The sequence below is a fragment of the Arvicanthis niloticus genome, chromosome 6, assembly GCF_011762505.2.
Source record: "Arvicanthis niloticus isolate mArvNil1 chromosome 6, mArvNil1.pat.X, whole genome shotgun sequence".
Classification (NCBI taxonomy): domain Eukaryota; kingdom Metazoa; phylum Chordata; class Mammalia; order Rodentia; family Muridae; genus Arvicanthis; species Arvicanthis niloticus.
In genome coordinates, this window is record NC_047663.1 from 28,458,722 (window position 1) to 28,479,392 (window position 20,671).

Sequence of the window (20,671 nt, forward strand, 5' to 3'; positions counted from 1 at the left end):
ACTGAAAAGCTGACAATGATGTAACCAACGCATGATCTTGTCTCTTGCGTGTCTGTGCATAGTTTCTAAACACCACTAGTTCCTTTGATGAAGTCTTTGTATGCTGAAAGGAGCCAGAGTGGAGGCCCTGGTCATCCTAAAAGGGGGAGGGGGACACGAACTAAAGAATGAATGAGACCAATCATGTCTAGGTAATGATGACATTCTGAGAAAACCCAAAGGATAGGGTTTGGTGGCCATCCATATTATTTCTGCCTGCATGTTTTACCGGGTATCTTCCAATCCATTGCCTCTCTACAGTTCAGACCCTTTATTGTGTGAAGGCACACATATGCCTCATCTTGAAGGTGTAGGAGCCATAGGGCAGCTTTCAGAACTGGTTCTCTCCTTTCATTGTGTGGGTGGGTCCTGGGGACCAAACTCAATTATTAGGCTAGGTGGCAAGTGCCTTTACCTGCTAAGCCATCTCCCTGGGACCCCTCACCCCAACCCTGACCCATTTTCCTTTTTTAAGAGGCAGAGTCTCACTAAATTGCCCATTCTAGAGTTCTGAAGTTTTGTTTGAGGTCTAATGCTACTTTCCAGGTGCAGCTGTCAGTTAACCTCCTCTCTATCAAACCTGACCTAATTTAGAAGATACCCAGCTGATGCTGTGGGGAAAACCTCCACACATCTAGTAGGAAGTGTTCAATCAGGGCTGGGGACATGGCTCTGGTAAAATACTGGCCTGCTGTTCCAAGCCCTGGGTTGGATTCCCAGCACTCTACACAAACAGTCAACCTCTGGACATGGACCCTAAAACACAATATTCTAGACAAAGTGACTTTCTCCACAAGTGGCACATACTTATCTTTGCTTCTGCTGTGTTGTTGCCCTATGCCTGCCTAGCCATAAGCTCTAGGCTCAGATGCTCATTCACCTGTAACCGCTTGTTCCCTGCCAGACAGTACTAAGACACTTCTCACATGCTCACTCTTGCTTTACTTTGTATTTGTGACTATTCTTTGAGCAGAGAAACTGTCAGCTTGGGGAGTTCTGTTGTGCCCTCTTGCAAAAGAATTCCTCCAGATCTAGTGCTGATCACACACACACACACACACACACACACACACACACACACACACACACACACACCCTGGAGGGGTGAGAAGGTCCCCTGAGTACGCTGTCTACTACCTGTTATACAACTGTCTTAATTGCATGTGGGAGAGGCCTAAGGTAGGCTGACTAGTTCAATCCTAATTCCACAGTGAAAGAAAAGCTGTACTCTGAACTACACAGACACACACAGACTCACACAGCCACAACCCGAATTCTACCCCAGGACCCACAGTAGGACCCACCCGTGGAATAAGGAAACTGATGTCTGCTAGTTAACCTCGACATGTGTGCCATGGAACATCCACCCACATTACCTAGGAAACAAAATCAATATTGAAAAATTGATAAAATAAAGCTTAACTTTAACATTTTATTTTGTGTAAAAAAGGGGCAAATTTAGTGAATTATTTTCATCTTGTACACAAAGTTATAATTTTAATGCTTTTCACATCCATGCTGAAAATTTGCATTTTGGTAAAAATGAAAGGAACATAAATTTCTCTGAAGGAGTTTTTCACGTCATTATATACATTCCATGAGAAAGCTTCAAACACTTCCTCAATAATCACAAGTTACCAGAAAATAAAAGATTAAATTTGTCCAGATATTGATCTATATATCAAATGCACACAGAAACGATGTAAAAACCTTATGTACTTTACTTTGGCCTCTGTCCTTGAAAGGTTTGCCCAGGGACAGATGCTTTTTTTTTTTGTTTTTGTATAAATGACTGTGGCTTTATTTAAAATATGAAAATCAAAGGAAGATACCCAGTTTAATCACAGTATTTTTAAAATCCCTCCCCAATATTAAAGGATCATTACCAAATATATAGCACCATAATACAAATATTGATGGGCGAGGGTATTCACATCACACAAAATTAATTAATAATAAAAACAAACAAACACTGAAAACCCGTGTTAGTATCCGCAGAATAAGAAATTGATAACAGCTTTAGCTTTCCTCATACACTGCAAGGAAAAAGGTTAAAACGATCAAACTACTAAAAGTTCCCAGGCTTCTAACAGGAAACAAAAACAAACCCAAGGTCAGCAGTACGTGTTGGACTGTGAAAGAGAACGGGCTACTGAGTTGCACGACGACAGGAACTATGGCTGCGATGGAAGCCTCCTCTGGTTAACCTTCTGTGTTAGCAGCAGGAGTGAGGGTCTTAACAAAGAAGAGGGCTTCGGGTTCTGTTTGGACTCTACCAAGTCCTCACCAACCCTTCACTGTTAGTGAACATAAACACTTTATGAATGTAGGAGGGGAATTCTAAACACGCCAAGCCTGGTTTTGGTGTAGAATTGGAAGCTTGTAAAACCTGGCTAGAAATGAGCATTTCACAGAACTAATTACCAGGACTGGCTGGCTTGGAATCACATCCTTCCTGGCTTATAGTTAGTCCCCTGGAGAGCCTCTCCCCCAAGGAATGAGAGCACTCCATACAACAGGCTTCTTGCACTGGCACCATGGAAGCACAGCCCTGGGCTTCACCCGCTGAGCCTGAGAATGAAGCCTGCTATGACCTTCGCTATGACCTTCGCTTTGGACCTCTTCTAGGCTTTAAGCTACTGGGAAGGAAGATCCTTCAAAGTCAAACATTTGGGAAGTGTGAGGATGTCACATTTACAGTAGGTCCCTCTCAGCACTCATGTTTAAGATAAATATCCAGTAATTTTACAGCTGAATTCACATATATTTGACACAAGAATCAACCTGCATTGATGTGATCTGCATTTAGCCCCCAGAGTCAGTATTAAAAAATGGTGACATGCGATTCCATACATTTTTACACTAAAAAGTAAAACATTTTACTTCCAGTAGCTACTACAAAACCTTATGTTATTAACCCCTCTTGCATAGAATGAGGTAAACCTGTGCATATTACCAATGCTATTATTCCCAAAAGTAGAGCAATATTTTAGAAAATAAATTGCTGGTTTTTAATGTTCTATGCATTTAAAAATCAAACAAAAACCTTACCTAAAATGTCTCCTGGGGTTTTCCTTCAGCATTTTTCTTTCTTTCTTTCTTTCTTTCTTTCTTTCTTTCTTTCTTTCTTTCTTTCTTTTTTTTTTTTTTAAAGCATTCCATAGGCTGAAGAGCTGCAGAGTTAATCATTTTGATTAATTTCTCCTTAGCCCTGCCTATTTTCCAGAGGAAACGGGCAGTATTACCACTCTGAAGAGGCCAGGCTCAGACCCAGAAGCACTTCTAGAACAGATGCAATGAATTCCTGAGAGTTTAGTTTATGAACCTCACTGGTAAATGCTAGAGCTCTCTGATTCAGTCACAATTTGGTACAAAGTTAGAAAACGCAGAGAGCAAACCTGTCACCAATTTAGCTTTTCATCCTACTTCTTAAAGGAAACCGCATGAATTTTAAAATAGGGAATGTTTAAAATGGTCCAAATCAGTTACCGTTACAATGTTCTGACTACAGTTAAAGACAATTCATAATGTGTGTGTGTGTGTGTATGTCTGTGTATGGAATTTTAAGAAAATTTTCTTTCAAATCAGTTTCTAACAAATCCAGGACAGTTAAGAGTAGAGCTGGAATGATTCTGAAATCTACACTCATTTTGGTTAACAATTGTTTCATCTGATTCTTTTGGTAATACAGAACAGTATCTGCTTTCACGTATGGTTACATCAAGTTGCTCTCTCATGGATGGAGGAAATGGCAGAGGTCTGATAAAAATATCCCTTTTGTGGGATGTTTTCTAGCAAGGAAAACAGAATAAACTTAGGAAAATACTAATTTCCCCTTACCCTTTATGTAGACTGAGATCCTGTATATTTTGTCAACCATTCCAGTTTAACACTTTAGTGTTACGAAGTTTTAATCACTTTTCTGTGGAGGAGAGCATATAAAAGTATCCAGAGTTCTCCTAGTTTCATATACAACTCCAAATAAATTTTAGCAGAATGAAAAAATTTCTGTACAAATAGTTAAACGGGCTGCAATAAAATGTCAGCGAGCACAATTAATGACCCCTTCCGTGATCTACATGGTGATGAGCCCTCTGTGAGGGGTTCAGTTGCATATTTTCGCAGCAAAGGAAGCTGGAGATGTGACTGGCCTAACTCTAAAATCCAAAAATCTCCCAACAGGTACCAAGAAGGTTCATTTGTAATGACAGTTCATTTGCATTTACAACTATACCCTTCTTAATCATTTCCTTCAATCCTGCTACCTAAACTTTATCTTACCAAAAAAGTTATAATTTCAGTTCTTGTTAACAATGCACATAAATCCAAACTTGGAAAATATTACAAAATTCTTTCAAAAGCTTCAAATACAACACAAAAATTGTCTGTCTTTATAAATTGAAAAATTGCCCCCCCACCAAAATAGTTCCCCCCCACCTGAAAAATCTGGAACTGAACTTTTCTGTGTTTAGCAAAATGTCCCAGTAGAATAGCCTGCTGTGCAGCTGGCTGACTACAAATCAGTCCTGTAAACAGCCCCTTCCACCCATAGTTTCTGAGTTGCCTCATGGCTCTTGTTTGATGTAGACGGTGGCAGAGCCATTGCTCTCTTGGTCAGACGCTCCTTGAAGGAAGCTATACTCCTCTCCATCCAGCAGCTCCTCCTTTAGCTGGGATGTGGTCACTGCATGAGACAGACAGAAATGCACGCTGTTACCAAGTCTTCTGGAACGCACTGGCTGTTCATCTTCATGTTCTAGCAACTTTACAGCTAAGACACCGTCATTTCTTCAGTACCTATAAAGATGAAACCAATGGAAGGCTGGGTGGAACTCAAGGGTGGAATGCTTGCCTAGCACAAAAGTGAGGTGGCGGACCCCAGCACTGTAAGACAGACGACAATGGTAATAACAGAGGCCTGAAAAAGATGAACTGCTCTGGTGTGTACGGTTCTAGGGCCTTGCATATGTTAGGCACATATTCTACCACTGGGATACACCCCTCAATCCTAAATTCAATTTTTAAAGTCTACTGTTCATTGAGGAATGGCTTAGAAAGAAACAAAGCTGCACACTGCAGAGTGGATGATCTCCAATGGAATACTCAAGTAACAGTGTGCATCAATTCCACTAAAATAACTGCAAGTTTTCTTGGAATTAAATATTCACTTTTATGTCAATGCCTATAGAAATGAACATATTTCTTGTACATTTTGAGGTATAATACTCAACCTGACAGACTCTGCTCAATATGGCCTTGAATTTGTGATTTTCCTACTCCTACATCCAGAGGGCTGGGATTGTAGCGTATATATAGCTCCTCCATAGTATATATGTTGTGCGTGTGTGTGTAAACATATATGGTTTGCGGCATCCAAGGTGGGGCTTGAAACATACATTTGGATGAATGTTTTAGAATATATATTCGCATGAAGGAGGACTGCATGTGAAATATAAAACTAATTGTACCCCAAACTCCTGAAATAATTACTTTATTTCCCTCTTTTCCTCTGCTCCTCTTTCACTCCTTGTGCTGGAATTGGACCCTAGGCCTTGGGCACACTAGGCAAATGCTCTACCCCATGAGCTATAAGCTCTCACTCCCAGCACCACTTTTAAATTCTTAGGTTCTTTGCTAGGCTCCCCAAACTGGTAAATTTTCCATCTTCTCGTCTAGCCTCACAAGTGCTAAGATTACAGAGTGGGAACCATCATGGCTAGCATTATTATTTATTTTTTTATGGTGTTAGGGTCTGAATTTAGTTTTGCTTATGCTAAGTCAGCACTCTATTGCTGGGCTACACTTCCAGCCTCTGTACACTGATTCTAGTTATAAAGATTTCTTCAAAAATTACCGACTCCTCTCCCAGTCCAAGCATGTTAGCTCATACCTATAGTCCCAGCATTCTAGAGGCTGAAGTAAGAGGATCTTCAGTCTGAGGCCAGCATAGAGTATATACTATGTAAGAAGATTAACAAATACACAGCAAATCCAGCCGTAGGATAACTTTTATTATTCTTATCTATTTATCTGTATTTTGGAGACTGGGTTTCATTTTGTAGCTCTGGTTGGTCTGGAACTTATTTATATAGACTAAGCTAGCCTTGAACTCACAAAGATCTGACTCCTGAATATTCAGCTAGCACTTCTGATACCTTATTTACAAATTTTAATGAATAATCTTTTGAGAGATGGCACTTCATCTTACTTTGGTTCTTGTTTTGACATTGACGTTGAAAAACTCAATAGCTCATAGACAAAAAAGTGAATATACTATGTATAATAAGAGCAGATGAAACAACATACTGTTGAAAGGCAAAGCACATGCAACTGTATATAGTTCTTCCTTTGCTTAACAAATAGTGGCAAATATGCATATAGGCATCCTTCCGATCTAACCAACATGCAGGAAGTATTAGGGACATTTAGGACTATCACAAGGATAAACATGGAAACAAAACCCACATTTCATTAAAGGTGCAGTACCCACAATAAAAGGTTGAAAGTTATCTTGTTCTATGATGATTAAATGGCTAAATGAATGGGAAGTACCATGCTTCAAGATCAAAGACGTTTTACTCAGACGGATGTGTTTTTGTGTAAGAAAGATAACCTAAGGTTCTAAAGCACATCCTGAAGCTGCATCCATTTGTGCTCAAAACAAGTATCTTGAGAAGAGTCATGTTAAAATATGGGAATGATGTACTTAAAAATCACTCAAGATAAAGGTGAGAAAAATTCACTCAGGTATGGAATGTTTTAATGTAAACTTTAGTTTCCATAGAAACTAAAATAAAGCCTGTCTGCTACCATCCCTCTTTCCCAACCTTTAATCTCAAACAATGACGGATGAATGCAATAGATCAAGCGCTCAATGTCACATTCTACACCAAAGCACTTTCTAAGCTCTGCTTTTAAAATGAACCATTTAAGTGACACTAATCATGAAATTTTCACAAGAGAAGCAAATGGAAGTGACATCTTTGCAGGTGTAAAATCAACAATAATAAATTTGTCAAACAACCAGGCAACAGTGGCTTTGAGGCATGAAGGCAGCAGTGCAGTTCCCACAGCGCTTCACTAAGCAGATCATACTACAGCCCACAAGACACACCCCAGCTCAGAAGACATGACAGGCACTAGAGGAATGAGGAAGTCAGAAGCCATGAGGTTTTCCGTCTAACATCTCACAAGACTAGTTCAGTTTTACATGAACCAGAACCTCAAACAAAAATTTTAAAAAGGATATTCATATTTAATCATGTAAAATACTATTTCAGAAACAGTATGTATAAAAAGAAAAACTTAACAATGACTTGGAATGCTCTTAGTCCTTAGAGGTTGACACATTAAAAGAGTAGCTAACACTGTTGGCTTTGTTAAGACAGAGTCTCTCAGAAAGATGCCTGAATTCCCAGTCTTCCTCCTGGGGTGTACAGGTCACACCACCATGCCTGACCACAGCAGATGAGGTTTGGGATTTGTAATCCTAACCTGCCTTTCATAGGAAAGGAAACTTGGAAATTCCCCTTGATGTATGGTTATCAGAATGGTCATCAAACAATGGCCTTGTGGAAAGCTCAAGATGGCACACACGTTATCAGAGCTGTGAGGGGCAGAAGCACATCTTAACTGTAAGTTAAAAAAAGGGCTGATGATGTCAGGTACAAACATCCTGTTGAACAGTAAACAGGGAACAACAAAGTCCTAAATTCTATTTAAGTTTTTAAACTACAAAGTCATTTAGGAAATGCTGATCAGCTAGAACAAATCAGTTGAAATCCTTAAACCATGGTAGGATACATGCTAATCAAACATGCACTCTGGATTTGAAGCTACCACATCAGGACTCTGCACATCTACAGTAAGCTTTGTTCTTAGCAATTACAATGGGGAAAACTCTAAGCAGTTTTCCTTCCCTCAGACACACTCACCTAAACACCAAGAAATGTCACTTAATCACCATGCATACTGAAACATGGAATTATGGAAATAAATTCAATACCATGATATGTAAGTAATGCATTTTCAAATCTGTGATGATGTTCAGCTTAGTTTATGGTAAATGTTACTACTAAAATAAAAATTACTTGAACTCAACACACCTTTTCCATGAATGACCTACTATGGAATGTAATGAACAAAGTCTCACTTTTAGGTCTGATTATCAGATGAGTTCTTCAGCGTAACTTTCTCTCCCTCAAGTCAAGTCCATGGACATCTACAATGTAGTATGTTCAACCATTCTAACCAAAGCATGAAAGAAATACTGGAAGTTGCCTCCTAATCCCAAAAACTAAAATGATGTTTTCACAGATGCTCCGTAACAACCAATCCTTTCCTCATGACTCATCTTAGTGAAATGGCTGCCGAGAACCAGTGAAAATGAATATTTTTAGTTTAAAAAAAAATAAAGAAAAAGAAGAAAAAGGAGGATTTGGATGAGTGGGCACCTGTCCCGCCAGCCCATGCTCTGTCTCCCACCACCCTGCCCAGTACCTGACCCTCTATAGTACCTGTGGTGCTGCTGTGACTAGTTACCTGTTTTGAGGCTGGGCCTGAACTCTCGGCTAGTGCTGGGAGGTGGGAAGGCCTCCAGGGCTGTCTGTGCTGGCAGGGTTCGATATGGAGGAGGAGTCAACTCTTCGTCCCCAGAGAAGCTCCTCCGCACCCCGCCTGTCATGGGCAGGCTCGACAAACTGACAGGCTTCTTCCCAACTGGCATCTTCCTCTCTAAACATCAAGTCAGACTGAAGTAAGCTTTGACTTAAGTGTGTGGTAAAAAAGTGCATTGTATTACTAGGGAGGTTAGGTTGTATAGGACACTGCAAAGAACTGACTGTGCAAAGGTCAACTTCTGCAAATGTGTGCATACACGTGTGTGTGTGTTTGTGTGTGTGTGTGTGCGCGCGTGCATATGCAAGCACAGCATATGAACATGCTGGGGGCAGGTGCAAGGGAGGTTGCTCTAGTCTCTCAGGCCTGATAATTCCGGTCTTGACTCTCAAGTTTAAAATAAATGAGGTAAAATAAACCAGACAGTAGTTAGGGTAGAGAAATGCTAGGTTGATGTCCTTTAAAAAAAACAAAAACAAAAAACAAAAAACAAACAAACAAACAAACAAAAACCAAAAACCCTCAGCTTAAATATGGGATGAAAAGCTTTATCTATCTATTTATTTATTTATTTATTTATTTATTTATGTGGTAGTTGCTAGTACCAGGGACCAACAGGCTCTCATGCATACTAGGCAAGTGCTACAGTGATCTATACACCAATCCCAAGAGACCATTTCTGAACATGACTTTTAAGACAACATTTCCCTGGCTATATAAGCCTAATTATGGCCCTTCAGGGGAGAAATCAAATAAAAATAGCTTCCAGGTGGCATTGTTCTACAGTGTGCTCCCTAAGCTTCTGTCAGCAGTGTACTCACTCAGATAGTATTTGGAATTCTGACCCAGAAATGAACTTCTAAAACTCAAAGCTTATTATTATGTATTGCTTATAAGGTTCTTAAGCTCACAGAGTAGGACACGGTCTCAGGTAGCCCAGGCTAATTTTTAAAAAGAGATTAATTTATTTTTTATGTAAATAAGTATACTGCTGTTGTCTTCAGACACAGCTAAAGAGGGCATCAGATCCCATACAGATGGTGTGAACCACCATGTGGTTGCTGGGGATTGAACTTAGGATATCTAGAAGAGCAGTCAGTGTTCTTAACTCCTGAGCCATCTGTCCAACCCCCTGTCCAGGCTAATTTTAAACTCACTACGTAGATAAGGCTGGACTTGAAAGACTCCTGCTCATCCTGTCCTCATCTCTCTAATTCAGGAATCACAAGTGTGTGCCACTATGCTCACCTTTCTTAATTTGTTTTCAAGATAAGGCCTCACATAGACTAGGCTGCCTTCAAACTCAGTAGGTAGAGGAATTATCTTGAGGTTCCGATCCTCCTGTCTCTACCTCCTATGTGCTAGAATTAAAGGCATATACCACTTTTTATAGTTTTATAATCAAACATACTATAGAACTTACAAAATGCTTTTTACCAAACTAAAATATGCTTGGAATTTTGTAAACACTAAACCGCCAAGCATAGTGCAAAAATAAGGGTGCAAAGTGAAATATATTCACGTATCTTTATAGATGTGCACTTTGTTTTCCTCCTAACCCAATAACCAGCTAAATTTCAGATAATCAAAATGAAATCTAAGTCAACAGTATTCCCATATAAAATGAATCTGAAAGCTAAGTGGTCCACACTCAGCTCGCAACTGCCAGGCCAGTATCATGTGCAGTGATTACTTAACACGTTCACAAGTAAAATACCAGGCAAAACCACCAAGTCAGTCATTCATATATATATGAATATATATGTAGCACCTCAAAGTGGTGACATCTGAAACTACTCCAGAATTACTATGGTTTGAGAAAGACATTTTTCTGAGGCTGAACATTTATAATACCCTCCTGGTCAAATAGTCCTCTTATTTTCCAAGTGCTAGTTAACAACTATCCCTACACAACACAACTATGGCACAACTGGGCATTGCTCACCATGCTAGACAATCACCTCCCCATCCTGGTGGATAACAGGACTACCTCAACCACATTAGCACGAAGAAGACAACAGAGCTGGAGTACAACACTCTAGAGCAACTTATAGACAAACACCAGGTTGTGAAACTCATCTGATACGGTCAAGACTGCTATAATGGAGAACTTAAGAGCTTTAATTTTTATTTATGTGTATGTGTGTGTCTGTGTGTCAATATGCACATACATGTAGGTACCCTTTAGAGGCAAGCGGCTGTTGTATCTACTGGAGCTGGAGTTATAGGTAGTCATGAACTACCCAATGTGGGTGCTGGATTCCAACTTGGGTCTTCTTCCAGAGCAGTTAGTACTTTCTCCAGCTCCCAGACAACTGTGTTTTGTTTTTTGTTTTTGTTTTTTCCAAGACAGGGTTTCTCTGTGTAGCTCTGGCTGTCCTGGAACTCACTCTGTAGACCAGGCTGGCCTCGAACTCAGAAATCTGCCTGCCTTTGCCTCCCAAGTACTGGGATTAAGGGCGTGCGCCACCACTGCCCGGCAACTTTGTTTTTTTAAACCCCAAGTTTTAATAACACGTTTTGTAGGACGAATTTTTTTTGCGTGTCTGTGTATATATGTTTATTAAGGTGTGTGTGTGTGTGTGGCCAGAGGCCCATTTCAGGAGTCATATACTTCTGGAACGTGCCAATTAGGATGGTTAGCCGGAGAGCCATGGGATCCTATCCCATGAGCACTGAGATCTCCAGCACATATCACATTTTTTTTTTAATGTAGGTTCTGAAAAGCAAATCCTGATCTTCACGACCGTGACAAGTACTTTACCGAGGAAGCTCCCAGAGCCACTCTACAGTCCTAATCACCTCTCTGAGACAGACTTTCAACTCTGTAATTTAGCCTGACCTAGAACTCATTATGTAGCTCAGGCTGGCCTTTATTTTGCAGTAATCCTCCTGTTCTGTCCCCTGAAGACTGGAATTAAAAGCCTGATCCACCACACTTAGCCTTGTGGGAAAGATTTCCAATGAATGTTTGTGTAGTAGGAAAACCAAACCTAAGCAGTGAGAAGTGGACAGCACCTTAATAATGTAAAGCTACTGCTTATTAATCTTTGCTCTTCAATTCCAACATTCAAAAGTATTTTTCTATAAAATCTTGGCAATAAAATAATACTCACTTGGTGACATATTTATTATCTTTACTTGGTCCACTTACTGTAAACATCTATATTTTGCTTCAGAAAACACCCCAGAGTTTGCAGTCTGTTACATAGTATATGCCATAACATTTATTTTCTGAAATGGACAAAATTTCCAATCCTAAGACGAAAACATACCTGGTCCCAGGTGTTTTTAGTAAAGACCCATGGATTTATGTTTTTCTTTTCTATGTCAAGTAATTTTAAGGTGCTAGAGATGATGGCACAGTATTAAGATCAAAATGTCAGAGTTAAGGTATATGATCCATCTATAGCTAGAGTTTAGTTAATTCAGAAATCTGGCAATGTTAAATAGCACTGAAATTTGGGTAACTATTATTCTTACTTCATCAATTCATTCATTTATTCCCATATTCCTAGCCCAGGAATTCAAAGATCCAAACATTTAAGCCAGAAACAAACCCTGCAAGGGTCACAAAGGGGGAGCCAAGTGAATTGTGCAGATAATGCTCACTAGTCAGTCAAAAAGATTGTTTCTTGGAAAAAAAAAAAAAAAAAGATCCTATGTATATACATGTGCATCTAAGTACATGTGCAGGTGATCTCTGGGCCAATAAGAGAATCTGGATCCCTAGAACCAGTTACATACAGGCCATTTGTGAATTACCTGATGTAGGTTTGGGACCTGAACCTAGCCATCTGCTAGGGCAGCAAGAGCTCCTAATAGCGGAGACATCTCTCTAGCCCCTTCCTTTCTGCTTTTGAAGACAGTCTTATATCCCATGTTGGCCTGAAACTTGTGGCCATCCTTCTGCCTTAGCTTCTTAAGTTCTAAAATTACAAGTGTGAGCCAACAAGACCAGCCCAGTACAAACCACTGGGAGGGACTATATATTATACATACACACATATATGTGCCTATACATATGTATATATATTAATATCATGTTTATATTATGCAAAAAAAAAACCCCACATATTTTTGTCTATGTATCCCCTTACTCCCCATTCCCGCCCTCAAGACAGGGTCTCATGTAGCCCAGGTAAGCCTGGAACTTGCTATTGAACTGAGAATAACCTTGAATTCCTGATCTTTTTTTCCTCTGCTTGTTGAATGCTGGGATTACAGCCATGTGTCTCCATGCCTGGCTAAAAACCACTGTTTGACTTCAATGTCTGAGAAACTTATGAAAGCTTACTCACATTCTTGTCCAACACAAAATAAGACAGTTTAAAGCCTGTTAAATTCTCTTTACAGAAAGTTGAGTAGGCATACCTGCCAGTTAATTTAGGGACACAAAATTCACATGTGAATTCCTAAGCATGTTCCAATCATGGTCTAGCAGTGCTCTCTAAGCTCTTGTAGGTGAACAACTGTATCACCAAGCTCCAGATGGGCAAAGTACTCCTGACTCTGTGGGAGGTATTGCCTATGCAGGTCACCATCAGCTGAAGCTTGATAGGTTTTTAAAAAAATTATAAATAACTGGAATCAGGAAGAACTCACAGAATCCTTGGTTTGGCCTTAGATACATTATACTATAAAAAGTACCTTAAAAGTTTCTTTTTAAGAAGTCTTAGAATAAAATACTCTACAATCATTTCACGAATAGAAAAACCCATGGCTTATTACGGTAGTGAAAAATGTTTTATACTATTATTATTATTGCGGCTAATAATAACAGCCATAATTTACTGTTATACAAAGCATTATAAAGTTGACTTTGTTAGACATCAACTCAGGTCTTTTTTTCATTCTGTTGTGTGTCTGTGATATATCCATGTGTGTATGTGGGAATGTGTTCTTCATTTGGAGACAGCATTCTTCACCTTACTGGGTTTGTTTTTTGAGACAGGGTTTTCTTTGTGTAGCTCTGGCTGTCCTATAACTTGCTCTGTAGACTAGACTGGCCTCAAATTTAAGCAATGAAATGGTTCTGCATTCTGAGTGCTAGGACCAAAGGAGTGTGCCACCACATTAAGCCTCTACTTTGTCATTTTACCTGAGCTGTCTTGCTCTCTCTTTTTCTCTTTTTTTTTTTTTTGAATACAGTTTATTACTCTAAACAGCAACACTTGAATTTCTCAGGATTATAATTCCAGATAGAGGATTGATAGCTACTGTAAGCTATCAAGTACTGTGTTTTTGCTTCATTAAATAAAGTTTTAAAAAAGGGGATTAACTTGTAAGTAGGTCTAGAATTATTTCAAGAATCATTCTAAGGCTCTATTCTTTATCTGTGTGCTTGAAACACAGATAAAGAATATCTGATTGTTTCCCCTGTTAATTAAAACTGTTTCTTAGTATCAAGAAGGTTTGCCTTTTATGTCATACTGCACCTTTAAGCATAATACATAGTGAACAAACATAGGTTCTCACAGGGATGTAATTTTCTGTGCAAGAATAATGTGACCTTAATTGCTTAACAATTAGAAAATATATGCAAACACATGGTGACCCACTTTTCTTATGTCCTTTGTATTGCTGAGACTTAGCCTTTTTCTTCTGTTTTGAAGAAGCTGACTGGCTTTCTCTTGATGCTGAAAAATAAAAGGGAAAATTGGTAACAGAGAACAGTTAGGCAATTCTTTATGAAGATCATCATCCTTGAAGAAGTACACACTGCTTTTAAAGGGTATATTTGGTCATACAAAACCATGACCCTTGGCTGGTGGAGGTGGAGCATGCTTTTAATCCCAGCACTCCTGAGGCAGAGGCAGGTGGATCTCTGAGTTTGTGGCCACCCTGGTCTACAGAGTGAGTTTCAGAACAGCCAAGGATACTTAGACAAACTCTGTCACAAAAACCAAAACCTAAGAAATTCATGTGGCTCACTATTTACTCAACAGCATTTATGAAAAATGCATTTCCGGTCTGTAATATGCAGTTCAATAATAGTGTAATTTGGTGACTTCTAGTTTTCTCTATTTTACTACTATATAACTGATAGGGAGTTCACACTGCCATGGCATACACTGTCTAATTCTGTGATATTGGTGGGTCTTAGTATTTTACCTGGCAACTCATCTGATATTGATCTATTCTTGTCCTTGCCTTCTGAGATATGAGAACTAGCTTTTTTTTTTTTTTAAATAAAAGAACATGCTTTCTGTACAGTAACTTACACTGTGATGCTGGAGGCTGTAGTTGATATCCAGTTAACTGACACCACCCTACAGGATAGAGGTCAGGGGACTCACAGTCTACCCACTGATCATATTCTTCTTCCCATCCATCAAAATGTATCCTCAAGAGACGATGAATAATTCGAGTAACTGTGGCTACACATATTAACCGTGGCTCCATGAGATCTACAGCTTCTAATTTCATTCCTACACGGAATCCGTGGTTTGGAACATCCTAACACAGAGAAATAAAGTATCAACACTGGTGCTCAGAAGGACACAAACAAATCATCTGAAATCATTTCCCAAAGCTCACAACAGTTCCTCAGTTATGCCACCATATGGTACAAAGCACCCTCCCTTACACTTACACACACACACACACACACACAGTTTATAAACTTGCTTCTTTCCCTAAAAACTCACTTTTTTAAAAGTTTCATTGAGAAATTCTAATATAAGCCAAAGAACTTTAACTCAAGAATAACTTCCATTTTTATGTCATGATCATGCTACCATTCAGATTTACCTTATTAAATAGTTTTACTGGTGCTGCAATGGAGCCGGTTTCCCTGAGGTAGTCAAACCATTTAAAAGGAAGTTTTGTGTAACCTAAAAAATACAACTGGTTTAGGTAACAGTATATTTAAAATTAGCATAACTTTAAAATGTCAGTAACTCAGTACATGAAATCTCAGATTTTTAGGTGGTAATGGTAATTTCTTTTCATTCTATTTTTTAAAAATATATATATTTATTTTTGAGGTTGGGGTCCCAAATAGCCCAGGCTAGCCTAAAATATGCTATGCAGTAGAAGGTAAATGCTTTCTTCTTATTTCTTTTGTCTCCACTGCCAAGTAAGGGATTGAAGAGATACTAATTTACTTGGTGATATGAAGAACTTCTAGTACCATATTATGAAGATGTCCCCCCTTTGTAGACACATGTGAATGCCTCCTTATCATAATGCAAAAGTGATTCTTTTTTTGTTACTTCAAGGATAGACATCTGCTGTCTGTGTATGTGTGTCTCACTGGGGTCTAATGGAGGGCCTCAACATGCTAGGTAAGTGCTCTCGCAACCCAGAGCTACAACTCCTGCAACACTAGGTTTTACAACAGTCTAACATTTAATACTCTTTTTTTTCTTCAGGAAACTAAATTAGCTGAATTATACTTTCGACAAATCTTTTTTGCCTTGACCCCATAAATCCAAGGTAAAGGTCAAAAATTAAAGGTCACTGGTAAAACCATGAGAGTTGCTAAAGACCTAAGTTTGTTTTAAAGGATGGATAGCTGGGCGTGGTTGTGCACACCTGTAATCCTAGCACTCTGGAGGTAGAAGCAGGAAAATATCTGTGATTGATATATATATATACACACACACATATACATACATATATGTTCCAGACCAGGTACGAATACAGAGATCATGTCTTAATAAAACAAAAATTTTAAAAGGCATATGATAATCTAAAAAGAGAGAGCCTTTTGTTTTTCCCTTGAAGGCTAAGTATCCATTAAGTGGATACTTAAAATACTAAAAATGTTCCTGTAGGAGCTAAGACCAGTGGTTGCTCTTCCAGAAGAACAGGGCCCATTTTCCAGCACTGGCAGCTATTAATTGTCTTTAGCTATGGTTTCAAGGGATCTGACACTCTCTTCTTGCCTCCTCAGGCACCAGGCACACAAGAGGCACAGGCATACACAAAGGCAAAACACCCATACCAAAAAAAAAAAAAAAAAAAAAAAAAAAAAAAAAAAAAAAAAAAAAAAAAAAAAAAGCTTATGTGTACAGGAACGTACTAAGATATTAGAGGGTCAATAAATATTGACACACACTGAAACACAAATTCAGGAAAAACTTCCATTGTAACTTATTAAAATAAACTAGAATACAAAAGTTGTGGGTTTTAAATTTTTTTTATTGATGTTTTGCCTGTATTTCTGTGTGAGAATGTCAGATCCTGGAGTCACAGACATATGTGAGCTGCCATGTGGGTGCTGGCATCTGAACCCAGGTCCTCTGGAAGAACAGTCAGTGCTCTTATTAATGCAAGCCATCTCTCTAGCCCCCAAAGATTCTATTTTTACTTTACTTAATGTGTTAACATTGAAGCAGAGTCTTACTGTACAGCCCTGGCTGGCCTATACTCACTATATAGAACAGGCAGGTTTCTAACTTGTGGGTGATCCTCCTGGTTTTACTCCCAAGTGCTGGGATTTCAGATATGTACTACCAGGCTTGTTTTCAGAATATCTCACATATAACAACCAAGATTAGGGCTGTGTTAAATGTAAGCAGATAACACACAAAAACAAAGCAAGGCTAAAAACTGAGTGTTTATACCAGCATGGAGTACCTCTGGGTGGAGTCAGTTCTATCATGTTAATTTCACAGAAACCCACAGGGAAAATAGAAGGAGAGGTTGCATGATAACAAAACCAGTCCGAGCCATCTGCTGCTTCTGAGCCATCGATCCCAATCATCAGGAAGCCATCAGCCAGCACCTTCAAAATCAAGAAAAATCCCAAGTACTTGAACATGAATTCCACTATTACAAAAAATGGTATTTTAAACAACATTCTAAAAGGAAAATCTATTACATAAAGATGCTTTACAAGTTAAAAAAAAAACACTTCCTCATTGATGTTTAATAGATACAATAATGAGAAACTGATATAGATTGTTAATGAATACTAGAAACAAACAAACAAACAAACATCATACAGAACTGATTTCAGGAAAGCAAAGTTTACAAAGAGATGACTTAAGATGCTTGGAAAAATGAATGTTTTTGGCCAATTACTGACTGAAATACTTTTTTATGATTAAGCCACCTAGTGGCCAGTGTGTGAAATGCTTGGCTGCCAAGTCTGATAACCAAAGTTCAATTCACAGGACTCACAGAGTGAAGAGATCGATTAATTTCTACACAAACACAAAAAAATAAAACAGGATAAAAATAACCATTTAGTGGTTAAGTGTCAGGTTGTTAGTCCTAACATGGTAGTGTTTTCCTTCTCTTCTGACTTTTAAAAAAAGATCGATCGATCTACCTACCTACCTACCTATCTATCTATCTTATCTATCTATCATCCATCTATCCATCCATCTGTCTACTATATGTGAGTACACTGTCGCTGTCTTCAGACATACCAGAAGAGGGCATCAGACCCCATTACAGATGGCTGTGAGCCACCATGTGGTTGCTGGGAATTGAACTCAGGACCTCTGGAAGAACAGTCAGTGCTCTTAACCACTGAGCCATCTCTTCAGCTCCCCTCTTCTGACTTTTTACATAGAAAAAAACCTTTTGCTAATCCTCCACCTTCTTCAAGCTTCAACTTGCTGTCTTTTACCATATTCTTCTATGACACTAAGACTGATTGGGCCCAACCAAGAGTCCTCTTAACTCTGTAATCATGCCTTACACTCCAGTTAATAAGTAGCATTCCTGTCTCCCAATACTAGACCTTGAACTTGAAATCCTCTTGCTCCAAATTCTCAAGTCTGGAATTACAGACTTGTAGAACCATGTCTAGTTTTTCCCACATTTATTTTTAACACAATAAATGTCTGTATCTTGCTCAATTATCACAAGACCTTGTCCAAACACATGATGTTTTATGCTCTTAATTTCCTAATTCCATTACATGAAAAGTAACTTATACCCTGTTCAATAACCAAGAAAGAAAAAAAAGCAAAAAAAATTGAGATAGGTTCAAAACACAAAAGGCATAAAGGTATTATTGCACTGAATTCTGTAGACTGCACTCTGAGACCTAGTTTAAGGTACATACTATACAATTTGTTGTTGTCCCTTTTCTATCCTTATTTAGCCTACAAAATTCACCAACAACCTTGTTTTCTCAGTTCAGTGGTCTGTTTTCCGCAACCCTAATCTCCTTAAATATAACCTTAATTAGTAAGATAAGATGTCACTATGTAGCCTGGCTGGCAAGGAACTCACTATATAGATTAGGCTGGCCTCAAACTCAAGAGATTTGCAGCCTCAGGCTCCTGAATGCTGAGATTATAACTATTTATGCCCACTCTTAAATCTTATTTTATATGACACTTGATTAATGACTTACTTTTTGTCCTTCTATACCCCAGACTGTCAGGTTCTAGTCTACTGATTAATAGTCCCGTCTCCATTATTCCTGTAAGTCATCGGCAGCTGGCTTTTCACTTCTAACCCTTAGATTTCTGATTTTAGCTCTTTGCTTCATTTCAATGACTTCAGACACTATCAACTTCACTACTAAGGGTGTTTGTCTCCCTTGCAGAGCCTCAGTATCCATTTGATCTCCATGCTGAATACATTCTCAGAGAGCTAGTTCATTGCCTCAAGCCAACAGCTCCTTCTTCAGTCCTTTAGAAAATATCACTTAGTTCACAACTCTTATCTCAAACATCTGGATCTTGTTTTTGTAAAAAAATTTAAAGTACTCATTAAATTTTTTAAAAAGTATTTTGCCTGTATGTATGTCTGTGTACCATGTGTCCCTGGTGCTCATGCATGCCAGAAAATGGAATCAGAGTGCCTGGAACTAGGGTTACAGATTGTCGTGAGTCACTGTGCGGGTGGTGGGAAGCAAACCCCAGATCCTCTTGCAAGAGTAACAAGTGCTTTTAACTGTGGAACCACTCTAAAGCCTGACTATTTTGGGTGGTGGTGGTGTATGTGTGTGCGGGTACAGCTATCAACCCCAGAGCCTTGCACCTGTTAGGCAAGCACTCTATCACTGAGCTACAGCCACAGCCCCAACTTTTTTGAATGCATACTGTATCCATGTTAAACACTTGCCATTTCATTAATGCGGTGATTAGTCTCTGTTAACGACTTAACGGCTCAAACTAGAGTCACCAGGAAAAAGGGAAACTCAACTGAGGAATGATCTCTATCAAACTGGCCTGTGGGCATGTCAGTGGGATGTTTTCTTGATTGTTAACTGACAAACCCCTTAGTAAAGACCAACCCCTTGTGAGTAGTTCCATCCCTAGGCAGGTAGGTCCCAGATGGCTAGGAGTGGTAGCATAAACCCTTAATGCCAGAACTCATTAAGTAGAGGCAGGTGAATTCCTATGAGTTCTTGGCCACCCAAGGCTAAATAGGGAGACCCTAGCTCATAGGAAAAAAGAGGTAGCTGAGGAAGTCAAGTGAATAGCACTGCTCTGTGGTCTGTTTCATTACATTAAGTTCTGCACTGATGGCTTATAGAGGTTAAGCTAAATTCTTTCTTCCCCACATTGTACTGTAGATGCCGTTATAACGGAAGCTGCAATACTCTAGCTCACATCTGAACTTAGGACTATTTCTTCTTACCTTATTCTTCAATGCGTAAATACCAAACTAACCTATATTTGGATTGTCCTATTGGGCAACAAACATATCAATTTCATTAGTATGTAAATTTGATTTATGTTTTTTAATAATAAAGGGTAAAATTATACACATGCCATGGTGATTTTTTTTTTCTTTTTTTCCTCCTCTGTGACAGGGTTTCTCTGTGTAACAGAGCCCTGGCTGTCTTGAAACTTGCTTTGTAGACTGGGCTGGCCTTGAACTCACAGAAATATGCTGAGATTAAAGGCGTGCACCACCATGGCTAGCTCCAAAAAAGTTTTAAAATAAATTTGTGATGTATTTGTGTTTGATTTGAACAAGTATTCCTCAAACCTGTATGTCATGGGTTGCATTAAAGTTCTGAGTGAAAAAAGTCTTGGACTGTAATACATTAAAAAATAAAACAGATCTGACAACAGAACTCAAGTTTATTTAGAAA

General features: G+C 38.9%; 1 protein-coding gene across 32 annotated transcripts in view; it reads right to left on the minus strand.

Moving 5' to 3' along the window:
• Positions 1–1,451: 1,451 nt before the first annotated feature.
• Mbtd1 (mbt domain containing 1) overlaps positions 1,452–20,671 on the minus strand; it is a 58,819-nt gene continuing 39,599 nt past the window's right edge. For 23 of the 32 annotated variants that reach the window (XM_076936011.1, XM_076936018.1, XM_076936006.1 and 20 more), the window contains 6 exons: positions 17,242–17,389; positions 15,409–15,491; positions 14,880–15,114; positions 14,217–14,294; positions 8,581–8,772; positions 1,452–4,723 (listed from right to left, as the gene is read on the minus strand). In XM_076936011.1, the coding sequence (XP_076792126.1) occupies positions 4,605–4,723; positions 8,581–8,772; positions 14,217–14,294; positions 14,880–15,114; positions 15,409–15,491; positions 17,242–17,389 (855 nt within the window). In that variant the 3' untranslated portion in view covers positions 1,452–4,604. Of the gene's footprint in view, positions 4,837–8,580; positions 8,773–14,216; positions 14,295–14,879; positions 15,115–15,408; positions 15,492–17,241; positions 17,390–20,671 lie in introns of all 32 variants that reach the window. The other 9 variants (XM_034504609.2, XM_034504608.2, XM_034504607.2 and 6 more) reach the window with 3 other exon arrangements.